The 24,104-nt window shown below is 42.0% G+C and overlaps 1 protein-coding gene across 4 annotated transcripts in view; it reads left to right on the top strand.

Moving 5' to 3' along the window:
• The window catches only part of ABTB3 (ankyrin repeat and BTB domain containing 3), a 282,637-nt gene that overhangs the window by 84,704 nt on the left and 173,829 nt on the right, over positions 1-24,104 (top strand). Inside the window, exons 1-2 of one of the 4 annotated variants that reach the window (XM_025178946.2) lie at positions 16,973-17,091; positions 17,511-17,629. The exons of the other annotated variants lie outside the window; for them this stretch is intronic. Of the exons in view, the coding sequence (XP_025034731.1) occupies positions 17,611-17,629 (19 nt within the window). The 5' untranslated portion in view covers positions 16,973-17,091; positions 17,511-17,610. Of the gene's footprint in view, positions 1-16,972; positions 17,092-17,510; positions 17,630-24,104 lie in introns of those variants that run through there. 4 annotated transcript variants of the gene reach the window in all.

Here is a 24,104-nt window from a genome sequence, read left to right as displayed (position 1 = left end):
TTTTAGAGGCCTGAAGAACTGAAATTATATAGAATATGACAGAAGGTGGAGAACTGAAAATGAGGTTCATCCAATCCTCAATGGAGCTGTTAACTATTGGAGCGGTTCACTATTGCATAACGGAAGGGTGATACTTTTTTTAAGACTTTTTTTAAGACTTAGAAATAAAATTTCTTTTTAAAATAGTTCAGACTTTTTATTAAGGTAAAAAGAAGAGGAAATCAAGGAAAGAAAATAAATGTTTCTACACTGCTGTAAGAGAGTGGTCCCCAAAATATTTACACTGTGCCTCCCCTTCCTCTGCCTCCTGAAGCCAGGCTCTGGGAATGGGGGACATGAATGGGATCGAGGCCATGAAAGTTGAGCAAAGCTGGGGCCTGAGCCCCATCAAGGGTTCTCTGCGCCTCCTTAGGGGGCGCACCCCATAGCTTAGGGACTACTTATCCAAGACATCAATATATACATTACTGTTTTGACAGTTTATCTTAACACGCTTATAAGTTAATACAAATAAGCAAATATTAACAATGTACAGTTTCTTAAATCAAAACCATTTTATACATGAGAGAAGAGCTATTAAAGGTTCAATAAAAGGCACAGATTCCTTTTTTCTTCATTTTGTAGCTCGTTTTTCAGATCTATTCTGTGGATTGTAATTATTTCAGAGTACAGCTGGTGCAGACTATACCTCTTATTGCATTGCACATCCAGCTTACATCAGAACTAGAATTCCTTTGTTTTCATGATGCTGTGTTAGGTGTCTGTGACAAAGTTGTCTGTCTCTTTAGAGATATTTTTGTTCTGCTTTGGTGCTATAACCCCCAGAGATCCAGGTTTTTTTCCTGTTGGAGGTTTCTTGTCTTATGAAGTATATGTGTGAGTGAATGAGATAGCAATGAAGTGTGAAAGGTAGGACATCTTCTTTTGTGTTAATTGCTGCACTGGATTAATATGCTTTATATCCTTACCAGGAAAGTAGGAAACGGACAAATAGGCAAATTATGTTGATGGTTGCCAAACTTAAGTACTGTAAAACCCAGATTAACCAAACTCTCTGGAGGCACTAGTTAGTCCTTTTAGTGTACAGTGTGTCTTAGCTGTCACCTAATCACGATTCATCACTGAATTTAGCCCACTGGTTGGATCATTAGCTTCCCTGGCCCAGGCTAGGCGTTGATGGGGAATACGACATGAACTCTGATCAATGCACTAGAAAATGTGAACCTGCAGCCATATCTATATGGGACATGTGCCTTTTTTAAATGGATTTACTAGAAAGAGACAACCCCCTCCCCCATCTGCACACACATATTTCAGTTTAGTTTGTCAGTTAATTGGTTTAAACTAAGCCAAAATCAGCCACTCTTATACTGACGTGTGTCCAGACAAAATTTGTTCCAGGTTACTTTAAAATAGTTTATAAACAGATGCAAATTTCTCACGTAGACAAGGTCTTACGCAGACGAAGAAAGATTTAAAGGGCCATCTAGAGATGGGGCTAGCTAAAGAAGCTCTGGTTCAGGGCAGGATAGCAGTCATCACTGTATTGTGGGCTAAAATCCTTACGCTGTGGATTTCTGCCTCAAACTTTTGTATAAAGAGTGACAAATCCAAGCTCAGAATATTTAATAGTGGCTTTTAACAATAATTTAAAAACTATTGACACATTGACAGAGTGATACTTCTGAGTCTTTCTGGTGAAGCAGCTTATCGAGTGTAAACCTCTGCACTTATTTCTCATCTCTTGGTGGCAGCGAGATGCTCCTTAGATACAATTTGAGTTAGGGGAGAGAATTCTCCAGGACCAATCAGTTGGTTGAAATCAGCCTGGCATACATCCCTAATGGGAAGGTTATAGGAATTGTATAAATGGGTTTTGGTAATTTTATCAGTTTGGTTTCCTCTCTCCCCTCTTTTTGTTAAAGAACTTGAACAAAATAATTCTATAAACTAAAAACTAAGACATATAATTGTTAACTCCTTTTCATTAGCATGGTATATGTACAGTCTTCCCCTGACAAATGTTCCACTTTAACTGGTATCTTCTCCTGTTGTCTTTTACCATATCCCTGTATAAATGTCATATTTTTGTTGCAATGTAGTATCTATTTTTAATTGCTCTCTACTGGTTTTACTTACTTTCTGAATGAGAGGGATAAACTTCTGTAGGTACCTCATCACTATTGCAACAGAGTGCAAGTTAAAGTTAAAATTCAGGGGTAGGTTCCGAAACCCTTGGGCACACTGAGTTGTACCTTTCCCCCTGGGTAGTCCCACTGATTTCACATTGATAGAAGCTCTGTTGGCACAAGGTGTAGCAGAATCTGGCCTCAAAAGAACCTCAGAGTTAGCTAATTAAATCCAGTGAATGTCATTTAAAAATGCTGGAAGGTCCTGTTTAAGACTAAGAGCAAGGTGAACAAATGCCTTTCAGCCATGCACGGTCTATTCCTGCACACCTGCTCCAGCCTGAGTCAACAGAAATTCCCTACAGCAATTTTGTGTACAGCACTCAGCCCATTAGCTGTCAAGCTCTAATGTGGGACTTATTAGCATATAAAGTCCCCACCTCTTGTAGGTTTTTTAGTATTACATGACTTCAGGGAGGCTGAAAGCAAACAGGGCAAACCTGTTATGGGTCAAAGGAACAAGCCAATCAAGAAGCTAGAGTTTTCTCAGGAGGACACTGCCCTGCTTGGTGGCTGGGATAATGAAACTGCTAGGGAAAATGTCAGCCTAAATGGATATATGCAACAAGCTAGCAATTGCAGAGCTACTCGTGGGCCAGGTTGTTCTTTCAGAATAACTGTTATTGCTATGCATCTTCCAACCAGTTTGTTAGCTAAAATGGTTAATAGTTCTAAAGGAGGCTACTTGGCAAAACACACCATTGGATGATGAAGTTTACAGGGCAACAACTGTATAGTGATCCTGGATTAATGAAGAGGTGTCAGGATTTGCCCAGAAGAAAGAATCTGAGCAGCACAGAACAGACCCATGAGAAAACAGATAAAGGATGATCCTAGGGGCCCCCCATTGGAATCCACATATTTCTTTGGTACGAGACCAATGCACAGCTAGAGCCCTTAATTAAAACATTTTGTTATGGAGTGACTGAGTTAAACAACATCATTTCTCTACTACCCACTCCGTGGCACTCTTGATTCCTGATTTTTGGGTGCACGTGTTAATTATTTAGGGCTTTAAGCTCAGCTTGTCGTATGGGATGGACCATGGCTATACTGAGTCAGGAGGGGTGGTAAGAAGATGAGCTTCGGACAGGTACAGTTCTTCCTCTGTGGGCCCCCACAATGCTCCTGAGCGAGTGGGAAAGAGTAACTCTCCCTCATTTTAGGGGTGCAGACAAGCACCATCCTTTTTGCTCCCTCCAGGTCCACTTGCTTGCAAGGACCTTATCAGGAGCTTTTTTTCCCATTGTCAAAGCTGCAGTCTGAGTAGCCCTTATTCAGCCAATGGTGGGGAGTAAACTGGGATTTTATTCCACATCGCTCCCCTGTAAAGATGATTAAGAGTTAGGGACAATACCTGATCTCCGAGGAAAGCTGTGCAGTTGTCTATGCTAAGGATAGCCACTAGGACTGAAGGTGATTAAATTAATGAGAGAGTTGTTTGTTCTTTCTAAAGAGCCCTTTGAGACCTCTCTCCCAGAGCCATGCAGGAAGGTACCAACGCACGGCTGGAGATTTTTTGCAATTCACAGCCAAGCAATCCATCAGTCCAAAAGTCATTATATCAGTGGGAGGCATTCTAGGAAAAAAAAAACTCCTTATGATAGGAGCCTGTCCGCCTGGCTAGATAGAACTGAAGTCTGGAGTGAGTACAACTTAAATCTAACTAAAAACATATACTCACATTTATTTGGTCTTCATTTGAAATCTAAATAGCAATTACTAAGATTTTTGGCAACAGATTGAGTTGAAGAAAACATAGGTGTCTCTAAAGTGGAAGTCAATTGATATGTTGTTAAGAAAAACACCAGGTATTTGTGTGAGCCCCATAGTTTATAAAATGTTCTGAGGTGTGGTATTTTCTATATAGTGAAGTAGACTCAGATTTTATCACATTTGTTAATGAGGGCTTTATGGAAATGGTCCCTAGAGTTTTTTCCTCACATAGATGACATGTTTTGTACTCTTCAGTGAATGTCAGAGTTGGTCCCATAGGCTGATTACTCTAATGCATAATAAAAGGTTAAACTGGGTCAATTGTCAACTTTGCTTATTTGAAATGGTGATGTCCAAAATTAGCATTTGTAATGGCAATTCTATAAACAGCATATGTGTGAGGTCTTTAAGATCATCTTAAATAAAATCAGGATTAATTTTGTTCAAAACAATATACTGGATTTCCTTGTAAGCACTGCAAATAGAAGTTTCAAAAGAGCATTCAAGTACTTTCTGCTATTAAAATTCCTCTATAGGATAATTAAAATCTCAAGTCCAGAGTTACAGCTTTGGTCTCTTGCAAGGGTCTCTCAGCAATGGAGTTGTGGAGCTAGGAAGAGAGCTTGTGGGGAGGTTTTTGATTTAAATGTTTTTTGTCAAAATATATTTTCTGTTTCATCAAAGCCAAAACATTTCATAGAGATGTATTGGTTTAGATCAGACCTGGGCAAAATACAGCCTGTGGGCTGGATACAGCCCGCCAAGCCACCAGATCCGGCCTGCGGATGCAGCAGGCTCCTCGCTTGCCTAACCCTACTGGCACATTGCTCAAAAATGAGACTGCGGAATGGTTTTTCTTTAAAAACTGTGAGTCCAGAGGGGAGGGGGAAAGCTTTAGGAGCTGCTCCCACCCCCCACAATCCCATTGGCCAGTTTCAATAACAGGCAGTCACGATGAACAAGGGGCTCCAGAGCATATGGCTGCAACCTGTGCAGGGGCGGGGCAGGCAGGGAGGCTGATTCAGGAAAGGCTGCTGGCTGGTAAGTCTCCTGGTAGAGCCTACCTCTGGCACACCAGCCCCTTAGGGTTGCCAGGTGTCCAGTATTGACCCGGACAGTCTGGTATTTTCGCCTCCTGTCCAGTAAAAAAATTCAGAAAATACGGGACACCTAAAATGTCCCGTATTTTCTGGGTTTTTTTCCCCTGCCAGGAGGCGAAAATACCAGACACCTGGCAAATCTACACACACTCGGCAACTGGGCCCAGCCCCCAGCTTCTCCCTGGATCGCCAGTCCCCCGCCCCCAGACCTCCTGCTTACCTGATTCCACAGGGAAGCTGTGTTCTGGCTTGATCAAGAGAAAAAAATGGCCACTGGCAAAAAGCCTAAAGACCAAGGGGAAGCAATGCCTTCCCTGAGTCTTAGTGCTTAGCCTCTCCCCTGTTCCTATCCCTATTCTGACTCTGCACGCACTGAAAGGGGCCATGCTGTTTTAATGCTGTTTTATTTGTAATTTTTTTTTCAACAACTTTGGTCTCCCCCCTCAATTTTTTTACCAGTGTTTTTTTTTTGCGGGGGTGGGGGGGAGGAAGGTGTTCGGTGTTTTTGGTTAAACCATCTGGCAACCCTACAGCCCCTCCCTTCCCAACTCTCTGCCCCCCTGCATCCATACCCCCTCCCAGATCTACCACCCCAATCTCTTGCCCCAGATCAGTCCCGTCCTGCCCTAGCTCACAACCCAAATTCCTGTACCCCCTCCTGTACTCCAATTCCCTGCCCTAGGTCACAATCCAACACCCTGCACCCCAGTCCAATGTCCAAGGTCACAACTGCCTCCTTCACACAAACTCTCTCCCTTACCTCAAGCTCCCTTCTGCACCCAATCTCCATTCCAGACCCTGCACCTCCTCCATTAATATCCTGGAAGAGTGTGGTCGTTGACCACTTTCCAAATTCTTGGGAGTGGGCCCCCCTTCCCCAATCAAAAATTATTGCCCAACCCTGGTTTAGATAAAATTTTCAAAAAAGTTTAAAGATCAAGGTTGGGCGTGTTGGTCACACAGAGAGAACGAGAGAGAGATTGGAATCGAACACCTGACCTTTTGATTCATCAGTTCTTTTAATTGTCAAATTGTGTCTAGGAAACTTCTAACTTTAGATGCATATAAAAGTCCTGAGAAGGTAGATTTAATTTAATTCGCAGGCATTCAAAGATATGGCCTGGGGCGGAGGAGGGGGGGAATCTCTAAATGTCAGCAGTTGTCCTCTCTTCTTTTAAAATTAGTGTCGTGTCCTGGAGAGCAAATGTAGTAGCCTGCATATTTAGGAAGTCAGTGAGAATTTTCACTTTGCCCCAAAGTACCTGAATGCTTTTTCCCATATTTGCAGATTGGTTTCTAGGGTAGGAAGACCTGAGATGCTAATTGCCTCCATCCATCTAAGAATGCAGAATGCAACTTGCCAGCAACAACAAAATCTCATGGATTTTGAGGGGGCCTTAAATTGATGCACTGCCAGATCTATATAAACATCAACAACACACATTTAAAATAACAAACATCAGCTCTATGGTTGATCTAGTGGTCTTAAAATACAGCTCGTCTTTTAAACTTGCAGACTTCTGAAGATTTAGAATGTGTGTTTATAAAGCAAGCCTTCAGATGCTGTGCTCAGAGAATAAAAACAGGGCTGCTATCTGTCCTCATGGGAGATCCTACTTCTGCAGCTGAAAGATGATACAAAGGGATGTGGTTCATGTACCTGACCACCTGCCAAGGTGTTTGCCTGCCTCAGGGAACTGGTGGCAGACTGGCATTTATATGCATCTGGGAACTTGGGTGACATATCTATCTCTGGCATTTGGTATTGTGCACCTGCATATTGAATGCCTGTAGCAGAATGACGTCCTATGCAGGTGCTTAGCATGAGAGATATGTGCAACAGGTATCTCCCAGGATAATTGGGAACTGAGCATGGTTACCAAAGCTGTGCATTGTTTGTAGCTAATTCGGCGTTCATAGGAGAATTCTAATATATTGGTTATTTATACTCCTGGAGAAATCTAAAGTTTATGATGACCAGGTTAGTGGCTAATGGTTGTAGGGGTCTGAATAGCCCCAAAGCACAGGAAGCCGAAGGCTGCTGTTCTTGCATTTGTTACAGGCAAAATGTGCCCCCTCACACCTATGAAAGGGTATTTTGTTAAATGCTGTTAGTGTACCACAAGTCTTTGTAATGGGATATATTTTACAAACTAAGACATTAAATTAAATTAATAAATTTCCCTTGTAACAGGTGACTGGTATCAACAGCCTGTTTATCAAATCTGCACCAGTTCTTTATCGAGCTTGAGAAATGATGGTCTTGGGTGTTATCTCCTTCTCCAAGCCCTCTGTTGCTTCCATCAGAGCCAGAATTGCATTGTGCCTCTCAGGGATCAGCAAACATATGGGTCACTGCCTAGGAGTGGATTTTGACAGTCAAGACAGCTGCTTAGTCATTCCTAAAATAACGAGTGCACTTTCAGTTGAAAGCAGTAGCTACAGAGATTTTTGGGATGGGAGGAGGAAAATTTGACTTGTGTGGCTAGTTTGTGAATAGGCCTGATCTCTCTTTAGGCATGATAGACCCTGGTACAAAATGAAATGCGAAGAAATGTAGTTTAAATACTCTTTACTTGTCTAGCATGCCCTGTCTTGTAGCACAAGCATTTAGGATTCTAAACTCTCCAACGTCTGGTGGTTAAATCCTGGGAAGCATTTCAAATATCTAGACTTGAATCAGAGATGTTATCCCAGGGTAAGATTCTGCTGAACTGCAGCTGGCTTGGTTCTTTTTTTTTTTCTCAAGTGCTCTCATGTTTTATATTTACACCAATCAGTTCTCTATCATTCCTCAGCTGGTATCAATCAGTGAAGCTTTTCAGAGTCAATGGATTTATTTTAATTAGTTCAATGCTCTCGTGCGCTGTGACACATGAGGCAAGCCAGTCTATCTAATACCACATTTCTTGCCCTGTTTCCATGATGGTCCCATCCCCAATGGTTTGCTTATCTGTTATGGTGGTTGGTTCCTCTGACAATAGATGCCAGGCCTCTGAGCAAGGTGGGGCGGCGGCCCTGTGCTCCCGGAAGGGGTGGGGCCTCAGGTGGAAGGGGTGGTGCCAGGGTAGCGAGCTTGCCATGTCCCCTGCAGCCCTCAGCATTTCCAAGAACATGCCCCCCCCCCCCCCAGCCCTTTAAACCCCCCATAGTGGACATGCAGTGCTCTAGAGGCGATGTAAAGAGCTCTGGGTGCCGGATGCCACTGCTGTCACTATGGCAATGGTGGCTGTGGCTGGAGCCCTGGATTCTTTAGAATCGCTGGGCCTTAGGATAATTGCTTCTTTGCCCTCCCCATTCAGCAGGCCTGTTTTCCTCTTTTCCATCTTCTGCCAGTTGGCATCCTGTCATGGGTTTGTCTAGGAATGCAGTTCTTTTGACACCTGTATGACCTGTTCCAAAATACTTCAGCCTTCCTTCTCAAGACCTTGTCTTCACGTTCTGCTGGCCAGTCCTTTGTAATATAGCCATGCCAGTCACTTGATTCCGCCATTACACACCATGTATTCTTTGCAGACCTCTTTGATGGACTGCAGCATGTTTCTTGTTGTAGGTTTCTAGTATGTGCCACAATGTAGAAGCATACAACAATAGGGGTATCACAGTGGCATAGCATGACTTTATTTTCCCTGTCCAATGGTGTGTTAACAATTGGCCAGATCTTCACGTGACGTTAATGAATTGAGAATTCACACCATATGAGACTCAGGACAGTAGTGCATATACTAAAGGACAGGACTGGACAGTGGGATAATTGGAAGCCCAAGTCTGCTTTGTCTGTGCTATCTACACCCTGACTGCCACTGACTTGCTGAGGGCAGAGGTTGTTTAACCTCTCTGTGCTCACTTTTTCCTCCTGGAAAATGGGAATTTTAATGCCAACCTTCATAGCAGTATTGAGAGATTTGATTAATGGATGTAAAGTGCTCTGAGAGCCTAAGGTGGAAAGTGCTTTGTGTATTTATATGTCTTTCTAAAAATATGTAGAGAATCATAGAACCTTAGAACTGGAAGGGACCTCAGGAGGTCATCCAGTCCAGTCCAGTCCATACTGGGCCATACACCATATAGACAGTAAGAAAGATGTGCTTTGCCCTTAATATATTTACTAAATAATGGAAAGGTCATAAAGAATATCATAGAAGTGCTAAGTGAATACAGCAAAGGATATGTTTTAGCTGGAGGTTAACGTACATACCTGTGCTAGCTCTGATCAAATACTAAATAGCGTGTAGCAGTGGTGGCACAAGCGGTGGGGCAGGCTGATTCCCCACCCCTATGTATGAACCTGTCTCAAACTCTAAGTACATACTTAGCTGGGGAGCCAACTGGATTGCTGGACCCTTGGGCAATGTGAGGGGAGGGCAGCTCCATTCTTCTGGAAGGGGCAGGGCATCAGCCAGAAGGGGCAGGACTCTGATATCCATCCTCCAGTGCCATCTGGACTGCATGGCGCCTCCCCATGTTGACCCTCAGAGCTGACTGGAGTGCGCGGGGCCATCACAGCAGTTGTGACCAGGAACCTCAGGCCTTTTAGAATCACCAAGCCCTGAGGCAACTGACCTCTCAATCATCTCCCCCACCTACCCAATGGTGGGCCTGATACACAGGCAACTATACCATTCTTTTGTTTGTGCCACTATGGCTCCTCTGCCATTTTTGGCACAGTAGGGGTATGTCTACTCAGCGTGGCTATTTCACGGTACCTTCAGTTTCCCGAAATAGCCACCCCATGCCTTAACAAGCCACCTGTGATTTAGAAATATTTTCCAAAATAATGGGGATGCTATTTCAGCATCCCTGTAACCCTCGTTCCACAAGGGTTAACGGACATCTCAAAATAGTGCATTATTTTGAAATTTGGCACTGTGTAGATGTGCCAAATTTCAAAATAATGCACTGTGTAGACATGCCAAATTTCAAAATAATGCACTATTTTGAAATCGAAATAAGATAATGCAATTTGTGTAGCACAAATTGCATATCTTATTTTGAGTTTAGGGTGCTGTGTAGATGTACTCTAGCATGATCAGAACTAGCACAGGTATAACTACGCAAAGTGAAAATTATACATCCCAGCACTCGTGTTGACCTATCCATTAGCGTTCTTAGTATATTTATTGTTTGTTAATGTGCCATATTCAAACTGATAAATATTAACAAAATGAAGAATATTAAAATGAATGTTGTCATCCCCTCACTAGTTTGTTTAGTCAAGCCTATTACTGTTGTTCCTCATGGCTTTACTCACAAAGCTTGGGAAATCTGTACTGTCTGGGTAATTGATGGTGTTAGTTTATACTATTATGGCAAGATGCTTTATTAGAGGAATCTTTTTTTCTTTCTCTATTCAGCAGGTGCAAGTGAAATTCAGAACCTGTAAGGGAGCAGAATTTATCAAATTGCTGACAGCTACATCTCCTACGTTTTCAAAGATGACTAGTGGTTTTGGATGCCTCACTCTCAGGGAGGCTGGAACAATTTGTACAATGGCGTGCTAAGAGCCATTGAACCAGGCTATAAACCCTGTATATAATGAAAACCACTCCAAGGCAGGGGGTGCTGCAGGACCCTCCCCTTCCCCTGCATCTCTAGTTCCAGCACCCATACTCATCATCTGAAAATCATCTGAGGCTGGACACCCAAAATGATTTGCCACTTATGAAAATTTAGATTACTTTTTTCTGTATTGAAGTGACTTGTATTTTACAATACAGGTACATTTACTTAATAGAATTAATTTTATACAAATATAACTAGCCTGTACCATCTTTTAGCTTTATTTCCTTTATTCTAAAAGATGGGGAATTGAAATTCCAGCTGAGAAGATTTGTTTTTCAACTAATAATATTCAGGATTGGTGGTAAGGGACACACAAAAAACTGAAAACACTTAGAAACATCTTTTTAGATAACACTAGTTCATTGAAAACCCAGGAGTCCTATTAAAGAAGCAGCATAACTAAATGGCCTAGCTTGTTCATGAGTCTTGGAAAACTTTCCTTTGTAGACGTGATGAAATTCGTTCCATGCCAAATAGTCATCTTACTGACTCCTTATTTTCTCATACCCCCATTGAACACATGTAAAGCTGACAAACCTAGATCGTCAGCAGGAGGGATTGAATCTGAACCTATAGGAGTTAAAGCCATGCCTGTCTACAACATGAGCTAAAAGCCAGCGAGCGGCCTCTCAGCTAAAGCTGAAGAGCAGACTTCACTCTCCCTTGTCAATGGTCTCAGTGCCTCTGGGTTACTTACAGGTGATTCAAAAATAAAGTGTTTAGTCTCATTCCCTTTAGGAATACGGATGACAGGTAGGAGTTTGTTTTTTCCTATGAGAATTATTCTGCTGTCTTTCTAATTCTAAGTGACAACAGATGGCCAGCAAGAACAGACAGATGCAAAAATATTTGCAAACAAACATGTCTCAAACAACAGTATAGTTCAATGTGCTCTGATCTGCAACTTAAACTCCCCATTTTTATTTTTTTCAGTGACAAGTGGACCCCCCCTTTTTTTTTCTTGCTAGCTCTGGGCACAGAACTTATACCTAAAATCCAAAGAAACCCATATAACTACCTCTATCCAACCAATTCTCCATCTTTTGTAACTCTGTCTTTATCTCCCTGTCTTCATAAGCATCCCTTTCCTCCTCCAGAGTGGCAGCAGTTAAGAATAAAATCTTGAATATCTTGACCCTAGTCTGTCAGGAACAGAAAAAACAGTAAACAGAAAACCTAAACTACTACTAAACGCCAATGTATTACAGTATTTAGTTATGGATATCACAATAAGAAAATAGTCTATAATCAAAGAATTCACAAAAGCATATTTTGCTAAACTTCCCCAGTTGTAAGAGTGCTTTTTTAACAAACAGAATATTTTTGCCAATAAAACCCAGTTAATATCAGACATATGTGTGTATTCTTGTATATACACGCACATAACAGTTGGTAGACTATGCACACAGTAAATAACTGTCACTTTGAAACTCTGTCCTATTTACACAATACAATAATTCACAGGTCACCAGATAGTTTCAAATGCTCAAAAGTAATTTGCAAAGAGAAGAAGAAATCTCTTGGTCATTCGATCAGGTAACAGAACAGTGCCATGTTTAGGAGGCAAGTCGTAAATCAAAATTATGGCGCAATGAATGGCAAATACTCATCAATACTTGGAATATTTCTGTTGGCTTTAGTTGGTTTTGAATCAAGCCCATAGTAACCAGTTTGCAAAGATATAAATTAGCAAATATTTGCATAAGCTCTCTCACAATTGAGAAAATGGAACAGATTAGAAACTTTGAAAACAACTTACAAACATAGTCCTTTATATTTTTCAGATATGTTATTTTTTTCAACCAGTCATAACTATTAAGGTTCTTTTTTTGGCTTAAAAACTGTATTGTGTACAGTTGAAAAACTTGGCTTCTCTTTTTAAAGCTTAGGTGTAACAGAGGGTACGTTTAAACTACATGCCTCTGTCGTCAGAGGCAAGTAGATTTGTTGTTTTGGCAAAGGCAAATGAAGCCGCGATTTAAATGATCGTGGCTTCATTTACATTTACATGGCTGCCGCGCTGAGCCGACAAACAGCTGATCAGCTGTTTGTCCGCTCAGCGCGCTAGTCTGGATGCTCCCCTGCCGACATCAAAGCCCTTTGTCGACAGCCCCAGTAAACCTCGTCCCAAGAGGAATAACGGGGCTGCCGACAAAGGGCTTTGATGTCGGCAGGGGAGCGTCCAGACTAGCGCGCTGAGCGGACAAACAGCTGATCAGCTGTTTGTTGGCTCAGCGTGGCAGCCATGTAAATGTAAATGAAGCCGCAATCATTTAAATCGCGGCTTCATTTGCCTTTGCCTATGTGTCTAATCTACATGCCTCTGACGACAGAGGCATGTAGTCTAGACACAGCCAGACTGACAACATTTTCTGTATTTCTGTGAAATGTTGTAATAGGGGGTGTATTGTGACTCTAATACAATAATCCTGGGAAATCTAATCAGTTTTATAGGTTACCTTTGTATTGACTGAGTGTATTGGCTAACAGTAGGTTAGAAAAAAATATAGGGAAATGTATTAGGATAGAAGGAGAGGTACAATTTTTTTCTTACCTCTTAGCTAAATCAGTAAAAGAGGTGAAAGTTTATAGTCCAATACATACTTAGGGATGTCCAACAAGTAGTTAAACTTCTCTTGAAAGAGTCAGCACGGTTAAAGATTATTTGGATGACTTCCCCAAAGCACTGCAGTTCTATTACTAGGAGTTAGTTTGCTAGACATGGTAGAGTTAAACTGTTCTCTTGTTCATAAATTGTGTTTTCTGCATGGCCAGTTTTTCTTGCACAGGCCACAAATACCATTTAAAAAAACCTTATAGTAGTACTGTAGTGCCTCAGAGCCCTAGTCACAGACCAGAACTTAAATGTGCCAGGTGCTCCGTAAATACAGTATGATAAGACAGATCTTACCCCAAAGGGCTTATCTGAGCATTTAGCCTTTCTTATAGTTCTCTCAGTTGTTGGGTTCCAGTTCAGTAAGGCACTTATGCACATGCTCAACTCCTGGGTCTTAAGCTCAGATTTAAAGGTACTGATTCAGAGAAGAATTTATCTAGTTCTATCAATTTTAGCATGTTTAGTGTAGATTATTTGAGTGTGGGCCATCATAGGAACCTTTAAATAGAGTGCTTGTTATGAAGTAGTCAGCATTTGGGATTAACAGATCCTACAGAATTACCAGTGCTATTTCTTTTCCTATAGGAGGGAAACTCAGTACTTAGTTCAGGTACATCTGTGGGCAAATGCTGGCTTTTAATGGCAACTAATAATAGTGTGGGGGATGTTTTTATATCATTATAAAAATGGAATTGCATATCCAAATGTATTAACACTTTAATATAATAGGTATAAAGAGAAGAACATGAAAAAATATTACCTTCAGAGAGATTTCTACTTTTTTCTTTTTGTCTGTAGGACATTCATCTGTAAGTTGAAGCTGAAATAAATCAGTGACATTTTTGTGCTCTTTTTCATCTGTATAATTTTTTGGTTTGACACATCTTCTATATAATTTTTTTTTTTGTTTCAGGAATTAAAGATACCGTACCAATAACTCATTTCTAAATACAGTAGATGGTTTCAAAGGCTACTATAAATTCTCTGCCTGCTGGCATTGCAGATTTGAAGAAAGATTGAATGTGAAGTCTTATTACCTGTAGCATTTTCAAAGACACTGGTTATACTGGAAGTTTTTTTGACACTTCTTATGCATAATGGTCTCAGTGTGCCCAAAATAGTGTGGTCTATAGCTTTTAATCAGCTAATGGATTGAATTGGTAAAACGTACTGAATTCAGTCTTGTAAGAGCAGAAAGGATTTTGCTAACTCAAAACAGCATAAGTTCTGGACCAAAGCAACAAAGTCATTCTGGGTTGATGAGTGATAAAGCAACTTAATATCGAATAAAAATTTGCATTTGCATCAACTTCTTGGAATACTGACCCTCTGCTCAATGGTGTGTGTTGACCATGTGTGTGTTATTGTGGGGGTTGGTTTTGTCTGGCTACAGCTAAGGTGCAGAAGGGAAAGATTTTCCCCAGGACTCTTAAGGACAGAGTTCTGTTAGGCAGCTACAGAGTTAGACTTTCACCTCTGGAAATCCAAGTTCAAATATGCAAGATAAAGCAGGAGTGTAACCCATGAATTTGGCTTCTAGCTACTTAGTGGTCAGCTCCATAAACTCACTACGTAGTAAATCCAATGTATAGTACTGGATGATCTCTCTTTTAGAGACAACAGATTGAAACAGGAGAAGTAGGACAGGACCAACACACAATACAGAACATTCTATATTTGAGTTCAAATGCTCTGGATAGGGTGGGAATGTAATTATGCAATGTGAATATCCCACAATGCATTCTGGACAGGAACCATACGTAGAAAGAGTGAAGTCTCAAATGGGCTTTGTAAGGGTTCCCTTGTCAGGATTGTTTCCTCATGCCTAGTAGCTTTTGTATGCTGATGAATGGAGGATCCTCGTTTCCATTATTAGTTCTGCCATCAGCTATATCATTTCATCTTTTACTCCACACTGCCAAAACTGCATTTTCAAGCAAATGAAACTAGAGACTCGAGTCTTAGGAAATAACTACTACCAAGGACTAAAGGCATCATTGCATTAATGACATTAAGGGGGTCTGCAAGTATTAAAGTACACAAGTATTTATGTGCGGTATGCCCCAAGTGCTATTGCAAAGTGAGGCATTCACCATATACTGTAATATATTAAGACAAACTTCAAACTAGTTGGCTCCCACTTCCTGTGACACCCCAAATCTGCTCTGTGACTGACAGTCATGCTCACTCCCTTGTAGATTGAAACTGGCCAGTTGGGTCAAACAGTGCCTCTTATTTACACCAACCTAGGTTTCTGATTAAGAATAGGCAATCTTGTTCCCTCAGAGTGGGGTTCTGGGCTGTGTGTACTGTATTGTATACCACAATAGGAGGTGCTGATTCACAAATAGGAGGTGCTGATTCTACCCACACATCCCATTGACTTTATTAGGCGTGTTGTATGCTCCACTGAGGCCAACACTGCATAGGGAGGCATCCTATTCCAAGGCAGTCAGCATTCCTCCTGCCCTCAGAGGGTGGATAACTTCTGTACACCAGCCTTAAAGTCAGTATGCCCCATATCACCTGCATCCATGCTGGGAGCAGGAGAGGGTCTGTTTATGAAAGCTGGCAGATGTGGAAAACGTGAAAGAGCAGGTGGAAGTGTCTCCTGGTAGCATGGGGGTAGCAGAGGAGAATAGCCAGTAGAAAGTGACTGAGACAGCGGGAGGCGGAGGGGAGGAGATAAATGGCCAAAGATGATTGAGGCAGCTTAAGCACAGAGAAGGGGCTAAAGCCAGTTCTTTGTAGAAAGTGAAAGGCCCTGATGTGTGTCCCAACAATTCTTGGGTGTGATAAGATACACTGTTCTTTCTTATGACATTTTCTCTTCTCTGGTATTGCTCCTGTCATCTTTATCTTCTCATACTCCTTCCCCCATTCACTTCCTGTCCTCTTCCCATTCCTCCACAAGTTCCTCTCTAGCCGCTGAGTAAGCGGCTGATTGCTTTGAGCTGTTGTTTCAGATACAGTGTTGTTTGACAGCAATCTTCAGGTGATAAGCCCTGGGACAGGAACCTAGAAATTGTGCCCTTAACTCTGAGACCTGAAGGGAAAAGGGCTTTGACACAATACAGTCAAATACTTCACAAATACTTAAAAAAAAAGCTGAACTGAGTGCACGTAAGCTGTATCTTACTCTTGTTTCTCAGAGCCTCAAAGGGTCATCTGAACTATAGATTTTTAATAAGCAAGGTACCTGTCACAGACAACAAGTGAGGAGGGACATAAAGGGGGCACCAAGCCTCCCCCTGCATGATTCCTCCTTGCCCCACCCCTAGCTCAGAGCCCACATGCTCTCTCCATCCCTCTTCCCATATTACCAGGTGGGAAGGTGTCCGTCCTGCTGCACTGTACCAGGCAGCAAGCAGCATCCCAAGCATAGTAGCCAGGGCTGCCTAGGACTTGGGGGAGTGCTGCTGCACTGCTCCATCCCCTCCCTTCCCCATCCCCTTACCTGTGGGGCAGGGAATTCTGTCCCTGCACCAAGACAGGCAGTATCTCCTCTCCTAGGCAGCATGGTCAGGGTCTGTCTGGGAGAATGCAGGAGCTGGACAGCATGGCCAGATTAGCCTCTCCTCCCCACGCCCCACATCACTCCTGGTACCTATTAAAACCCTGACTTTCTAATCTGACTTTTTTGATCTGAGGAAGTGGGTCTGGCCCATGAAAGCTCATCATCTAATAAACCATCTTGTTAGTCTTTAAAGTGCTACATTGTCCTGCATCTGACTTTCTAAGGCATTGATCGTTTCTTTTCCAGTTTGTCACTGAATTGAGGCTATGTCCCTGAGAACACCACTGCAGTTATGCTGGCCTGTGCATGTCCCAGCCTCCGTCTGACTCATCCCAACCAAATGTGTTGGTGCCAGGAGGGGAGGAAGGAAAATGGTGGCTCTCCTACATTGTAGGTACCTCTCTGACACTGCTATCTACTTTGAGTACACCACACAAGCTGGCCCATGAGTTAGCTCTTAAAGAGGAGGCCTTGTATTTAGAGCTGCATAAACATGTGAAATTCACCAGGATGTGGGGGCCTGCACCTTGGGTCTGCAGTGAGGCTGCTCAGGAGGAAGGATGTCAGACTCTTGCTTGACTTCTGACGGCAGAAGCTTCTACTTTGCTTAGCTATTGCAGAGTGTCATGTGTGGTCGGTGTTATTTTGTGTTTGTGGTTGTTATTTTTGACACCACAAGTGCTAAATGTCTTGCACATGGTGATGATTAATTGTTCTGTAGAGACGGGAAATAGAAAAGGTGAAAGACAGTCTTGTCTTATTCCAAACAATTCAGGGTACCTCCTTATTATTTATCATATGTATTACAGGGGAGTCTAGAGGCTCAGCTGAGACCAGAGTCCTGTTGTGTTAAGTGCTATACGTGCACATATCAAGTGGTGTTACTGTCCAAAAGCGCTTATCATCTCAATGGACAAGACAGTCAAAGGTGGGTGAAGGAGAGACAGGACGTTTTATTATTATTCTCAGTCAGTGCTTTTTTTGTGATGGTATGGTGCACCGTTGCCTATTTTCCCAGCACACAGTAAAGGAATGGCATTTTTTTCTGGCTCCCAGTACGGCGGTTTGGCTCTTAAAGGGGCCGCGACTACATTTCTTCTCTCCCCCCCCCCCCCCTTTTTTTCCCCTCAATAAGTTCCCCTCCCTTTTTTTGTGTGTGTGTGTGCTCAACAAGTTTGAGCCTGGAGTACTGGCACCTTTTTTTCTTACAAAAAAAGCACTGTTCTTAGTATACCACATCCAGGGCCATCATTAGGATTTATGGGGCTCTACGCACTTCTATTAATTGGTGCTCTTATGCCCGATGGCAGCCAGCAGCGACAATGGGGTATGTTTTTATTTTATTCTTTTTAAAGAGATGTATAATTTTCAGCAACATACTAATGAGATATTTTTAACGCAAATTTTAAACTAAGGTCCTGTCGACTAACACTGTAAATTCAGAATCTGACCGTATGTACCTGGGATTGGTAAATGCCTGCTAAATGGCTTCATTACCACTTTGAATGGCTCTTTCACGGGTTCATGTTCTGCTAATAGATCTGGCAGGCTTTTTCGCTTTGAAGTTAACCAGATCTGCTCCAGAGGAAGCAGAGCCACCGAATAGGGACAGGAAGAGGTGGATGGGTGGGTGGATGTTAAGAAAATTTCGGTGCCCAAAACTTTCAGGTGCCTTACACAACTGCATATTGGTTGGATTGGCACTGACTGCATCTGTAAAACAGTAAGAGACATGCCCAAGGTTACACAGGCACAGATAGGAAAATCAAATCCGGTTCCTTGTTCCTTACCCACAATACCCATTCTGTATAAGGCGATTAGTTTCTGTTTTGAAGAGAGAGAGAGAGAGAGAGAGTTTTGCTGAGGAGGAGGGAACTGTCTGATGTCAAATTCTAATGCTTCTAGAATACATCATTCTTTTTAGCTCATTAAAGTTTTTCCTCATATGAAGGACAAGACAATGGCTTTTGGAGAACTTTGGTGGACTTTACTCTTGGATGGGTTGACTTGATTATGCATGCCGACATTTGTACTGTCTGTGTAGTGGGTTTAAGATCCTAGATCATAGTATAGAAATGTAGGGCTTGACAAGAACTTGAGAAGCCATCAAGTCCACAAAATCAACCTTAGACCACTCATGACAGGTGTTTGTGCAGCCTGTGTCTAAAAAACCTGTAGTGACTGAGTTTCCACAGATTACCTTGGAAACCTAGTCTTAAGTTTAACTACTTTTTTAAAGTTAAAACGTTTTCCTAAGATCTAGCCTAGAAAGATTAATAAGCCATTACTACTTGTCCTGTGTTTACTGGACTTGTAGAACAATTGATTACCATTCTCTTTAACAATCTTTAACATAAGAATTTTCTTAAGTCCTCCATCAGTTGTCCTTTCCCACGACTAAATGTGCCTGGTGTTTATAACCTTTCCTCATAGATTAAGTTTTCTAAACCTTTCACCGTTTGCATTGCTCTCCTCTGGTCTCCAATTTGTCTCCATCTTCTAAAGTTTGGTGCCCAGAATTAGTAGATTAATCCTGCTGAGGCTTCACCAGTGCCAAGTAGAGTGGGACAGTTATCTCCCATGTCTTAAATATGACTCTCCTGCTAATGTAACCCTAAAACTATATTTGCTTTGTTCACAGCTGCATCATGTTATTCACTTCTATTCAATTTGTGATCCACTATAACCCTTACATCCTTTTCAGCAGCATTACCACTTAGCCAGTTATTGTTGTTGAGCAATTTCATCTTATTAAATACAAACCAATTCTCCAATTTAAGGTCATTTTGAAATCTAATTCTGTCGTCCAGCTGTTTGCAACCCCAACTTGCCTGGTAGCATCTGCAGATTTTGTAAGCATACTCCACTCTCCATTATCCAAACCATTAATGTAAATATTGAATAGTGCTGACACCTGTGGGACCCCAATAGGTACACCCTCTCAGTTTGCCAGTGAACCACTGATAACTACTTTTTGAATATTTTCACCCAATTGTGCACCCACCTTATTGTAATTCAATCTAGACTGCATTTCCCTAGATGGCTTATGAGAATGTCATGTGGTAATATGTTGAAATTTCTTACTAAAATTAAGATCTGTCACATCTGCTGCTTGCCTCCTGGCCAGTAACCCTGTCAAAGAAGGAAATTTGGTTGGTTTGGCATTATTTGTTTGAGAGAGTCATGCTGGCTCATTATAACCCTATTACTGTATCCTCTAGGGACTTACAAATTATTAAGTAGTCAAATTATTCCAGTATATTCCCAGGTATCAAAGTTTGTCTTTCTGCTCTACAATTCCCTGCATTCTCTTTGTTCCCCCTTTTAAAGATCGGCACTATGTTTGACCTCAAGTCTTCTGGGATGTCACCCATCTGGCAGGAGTTCTCAAAGATAATTGCTAACTGTTCCAAGATTGCTTCAGTTGGTTGCTTAAGTAATCTAGGATGAATTTTCTCAGGCCCTGCCAATTTGAAGACATCTAATAGTCTTTAACCTGTTCTTTCCCTATTTTATCTTTCATTCCCTTTCCCCTTGTTGTAAATTGAGTACCTGGTCATCAGTAACCTTTTTAGTAAAGACTGAAGCAAAGTAGGCATTACACACTTCAGGTTTCTTGATGTAATCAGTTATTGTTTCTCCTTCCCTGCTAAGTGGAGCATCTACCTACACGTTCTCTTGTCTTTCTCTTACTCCTAATATATTCAAAGAACCTTTTCTTGTTGTCATTTATGCCCTTTGCTAGACGTAACTCATTTTGTGCCCTTAGCCTTTCTAATTTTGTTCTTACATGCTTGTGCTGTTCTTTTGTCCTCTTCCTCAGCAATGTGTCCATGTTTCCATTTGAGGATTCCTTTTTGATTTTTCAGGTAAGTAAAGATCTCCTGATTGAGCTATATTTGCCTCTAACTATTCTTCTTATCTCTTCTTCAGATCAGGATGGTTTGCAGTTGTGCCTTAAATATTGTCTCCCTGAAAAACTGCCAGCGCTCTTAAACTCCATTTTGCCCTTAATTTTTTTTCCCAGGTCATGTGACCTTACTTACCAGTTTTGAGTTGGTTAACATCTGTTTTTTTGGAAGGCCACTGGCTTCATTCTCCTCCTTTCACTCCTTAGAATCATGATCACTTTCACCCAAATTGCCTTCCACTTTCAGATTTGCTACGGATACCTCCCTGGTTGGTAGCAAATATAAAATAGTTGTTCTCCTAGTTACTTCTTCCACTTTCTGGAACAAAAAGTTCTGCCCAATACTTTACAATAACTTATTTGAAATTTTGTGTTTTGCTGTGTTAATTTTTTTAATGAGCAGTTAAATTTCCCCATTACTACTAGGTCTTTTGTTTTGGATATTTTGTGTCACTGTGAGAACTGTACCATTTGTATTTCTTGCCTTTTTTATACTGTTGTGAATAATAATTGTGTTGAGAACCTGTTCACCATTAGCCTCTCTCTCCCTCTGTCTGTCGGTAGCAACACAGGGTGGTGGAGTTTTGTTTTTGTTTGAGATATTGCAATTTGTCACAAAATATCCAGCACAAGCTGTGCAGGATGTGAGCATGGCCAAGTTAGCACTTCTGCGGGAATGTTAACTTTTCCATTTTCTGATTGGTATTTTGGGTGTCCAAACATTTGGATTTGCTGGGCTGTGTGTGGGTTTGACAAGGATCTGGGCAAAAGCAGCCAGGCCAGCAGTCTAAATGCTGTAACTTTAATTAATTGCCCTGAGCACATTTGTCAATGAGAACTGTGCCCAGCTGGTAGATTGGGGGTGGTCTAGAGAGATTTAAGTCTAATTAACTCATTAGCTCAGAAGATACAAACTGGCACAGGAAGGAAGCAATGGGGGAGGGAAATGAAGTGTCATGAGAGAGGTCTCCCATCCCTTTCCTGTATTACCGTTGGTATGAAGTGGCATAATCTATAAAGGTGGCGGAAAAGAACACTATGAATTGCATGAAGTGGGTTTTTTTCTGAAGGTTTCCAAGCCATTTGTGAGGCTAGAAAGTAGGTAGCAGCAAGTCTGCCCTACCACTGCCTTAAGAACCTTTCCCCTCCCCTTCCCTCTTGTACCCCTGTGCAGGGGCCGGGGGCAATCTCAATCCTTACATGGATTGAGTGAAAAGACTGGACGCCTCTAGCTTTGCTGCATCCACTAGCCTCCATGATGCCAGCCCACAGAGTTGGAGTGCAAAGAGTGAGGTACCACATGCTCTAGAATAGCCTAGTGCGGCAGTTCTCAGACGTCATTGTGCTGTGACCCTGCTGCTGACAACACAATTATTACATGACCCCAGGAGAAGGGGACTGAAACTGGAACATACGTCAGCTGCATCACCTCAGGTAGAGAGGCCCAAGGGCTTCAGCCCCAGACAGGGGGCCTGTAACTTGAGCCCTGCCACCCAGGGCTGGAGCCCTGAGGCTTCAGGTTTGGCCCCAGGCAGTGGGGCTTGGCCTTCAGCACCAGCCCACAGCAGCTCTAAGCCAGCCCTGGCGATTCCATTCAGTGGGGCTGCCACTCACGTTGGGCTCCTGTCCAACCATGTGAGAATGGTTGGTCCAGTGGATAAGGCACGTAGAGGCTTGAGATCTGGGTCCAGTTCCTGGCTTGGTCACCAGCTTCCTATGTGAGTTTGGGTAAATTACTTAATCTGCCCTGTGCCTAGCTGAAGATAACCCTTTCCTGCCTCTGAGTGATGTTGAGGATAAAGTTAATGGTTCTGAAGCACCTTACTATGGGAAGGGCTGAGTAAGTACCTAGATAAATTAAAGGACCCAAAGGGTGTATATAGTGTTGTCTCAGCTCTTCTTGGTGCTCTGGGAAGCTGGTATGTTGGACTTGCCCTACTGATGTTCTCCTGAGGCAGTGTACCTCAGTAGCAGTGGCTTAAATCTGAAAGCAGCCAATTAAACCTAGTCTGCACTCTGCCCCCTCCTCCTATGCTTCGATTTCCAGAAAGCCTTTGATAAGGACCTTCACCAAAGGCTCTTGTGTAAATTAGGTTGTATTGGGATAAGAGGGAAGGTCCTTTCATGGACTGAGAACTGGTTAAAAGACAGGAAACAAAGGGTAGGAATAAATTATACATTTTCAGAATGGAGAGGTGTAACTAGTGGTATTCCCCAAGGGTCAGTCTTAGGACCAATCCTATTCAACTTATTCATAAATGATCTAGAGAAAGGGGTAAGCAGTGAGATGGCAAAGATTGCAGACAATACTAAACTGTTCAAGATAGTCAAGACCAAAGCAGACTGTGACGAACTTCAAAAAGATCTCACCAAACTAAGTGATTGGGCAACAAAATGGCAAATGAAATTTCATGTGGATAAGTGTAAAGTAATGCACATTGGGAAAAAATAACCCCAACTATACATACAATATGATGGGGACTAATTTAACTACAACTAATCAGTTTAAGAGATCTTGGAGTTATCGTGGGTAGTTCTCTGAAAACATCCACACAGTGTGCAGTGGCAGTCAAAAAAAAGGGATGTTAGGAATTATTTAAAAAAGGGATAGAAAATAAGACGAATATCTTACTGCCCCTATATAAAACTATGGTACGCCCACATCTTGAATACTGCGTACAGATGTGGTCTCCTCACCTCAAAAAAGATATTTTGGCATTCGAAAAGGTTCAGAAAAGGGCAACTAAAATGATTAGGGGTTTGGAACGGGTCCCATATGAGGAGAGGCTAAAGAGACTGGGACTTTTTAGTTTAGAAAAGAGGAGACTGAGTGGGGATATGATAGAGGTATATAAAATCATGAGTGGTGGGGAGAGGGTGAATAAAGAAAAGTTATTTAATTGTTCCCATAATATAAGAACTAGAGGACACCAAATGAAATTAATGGGAAGTAGATTTAAAACTAATAAAAGAAAGTTTTTCTTCACACAGCGCATAATCAAGGCTGTGAAGGCTAGGACTATAACAGAGTTTTAAAAAGAGCTAGATAATTTCATGGAGGTTAGGTCCATAAAAGGCTATTAGCCAGGGGATAAGGAATGGTGCCCCTGGCCTCTGTTTGTCAAAGGCTGGAGATGGATGGCAGGAGACAAATCGCTTGATCATTGTCTTCGGTCCACCCCCTCTGGGGCACCTGGCACTGGCCACTGTGGGCAGACAGGATACTGGGCTAGATGGACCTTTGGTCTGACCCAGTATGGCCAGTAAGTCCTGCAGCTTTGTGCATTTGATAAGTATAAACCCATTAACAGAGCACATTTAGGGTGTGTCTACACAGCAGGGCTTAACTCAAAATAAGCTATGCAAATTGAGCTATGTCAGTTGCATTTCTTATTTCAAAAGAGCTTATTTCAAAATAGAGAGTGTCTACACAGCATTTATTTCAAAATAGAGCACTCTCCGTCTGACTTCCCTTACTCCTCGTACAATGACA

Source organism: Pelodiscus sinensis, chromosome 1, assembly GCF_049634645.1.
Source record: "Pelodiscus sinensis isolate JC-2024 chromosome 1, ASM4963464v1, whole genome shotgun sequence".
Classification (NCBI taxonomy): Eukaryota; Metazoa; Chordata; order Testudines; family Trionychidae; genus Pelodiscus; species Pelodiscus sinensis.
This window is presented reverse-complemented; position numbering and strand designations above follow the sequence as displayed.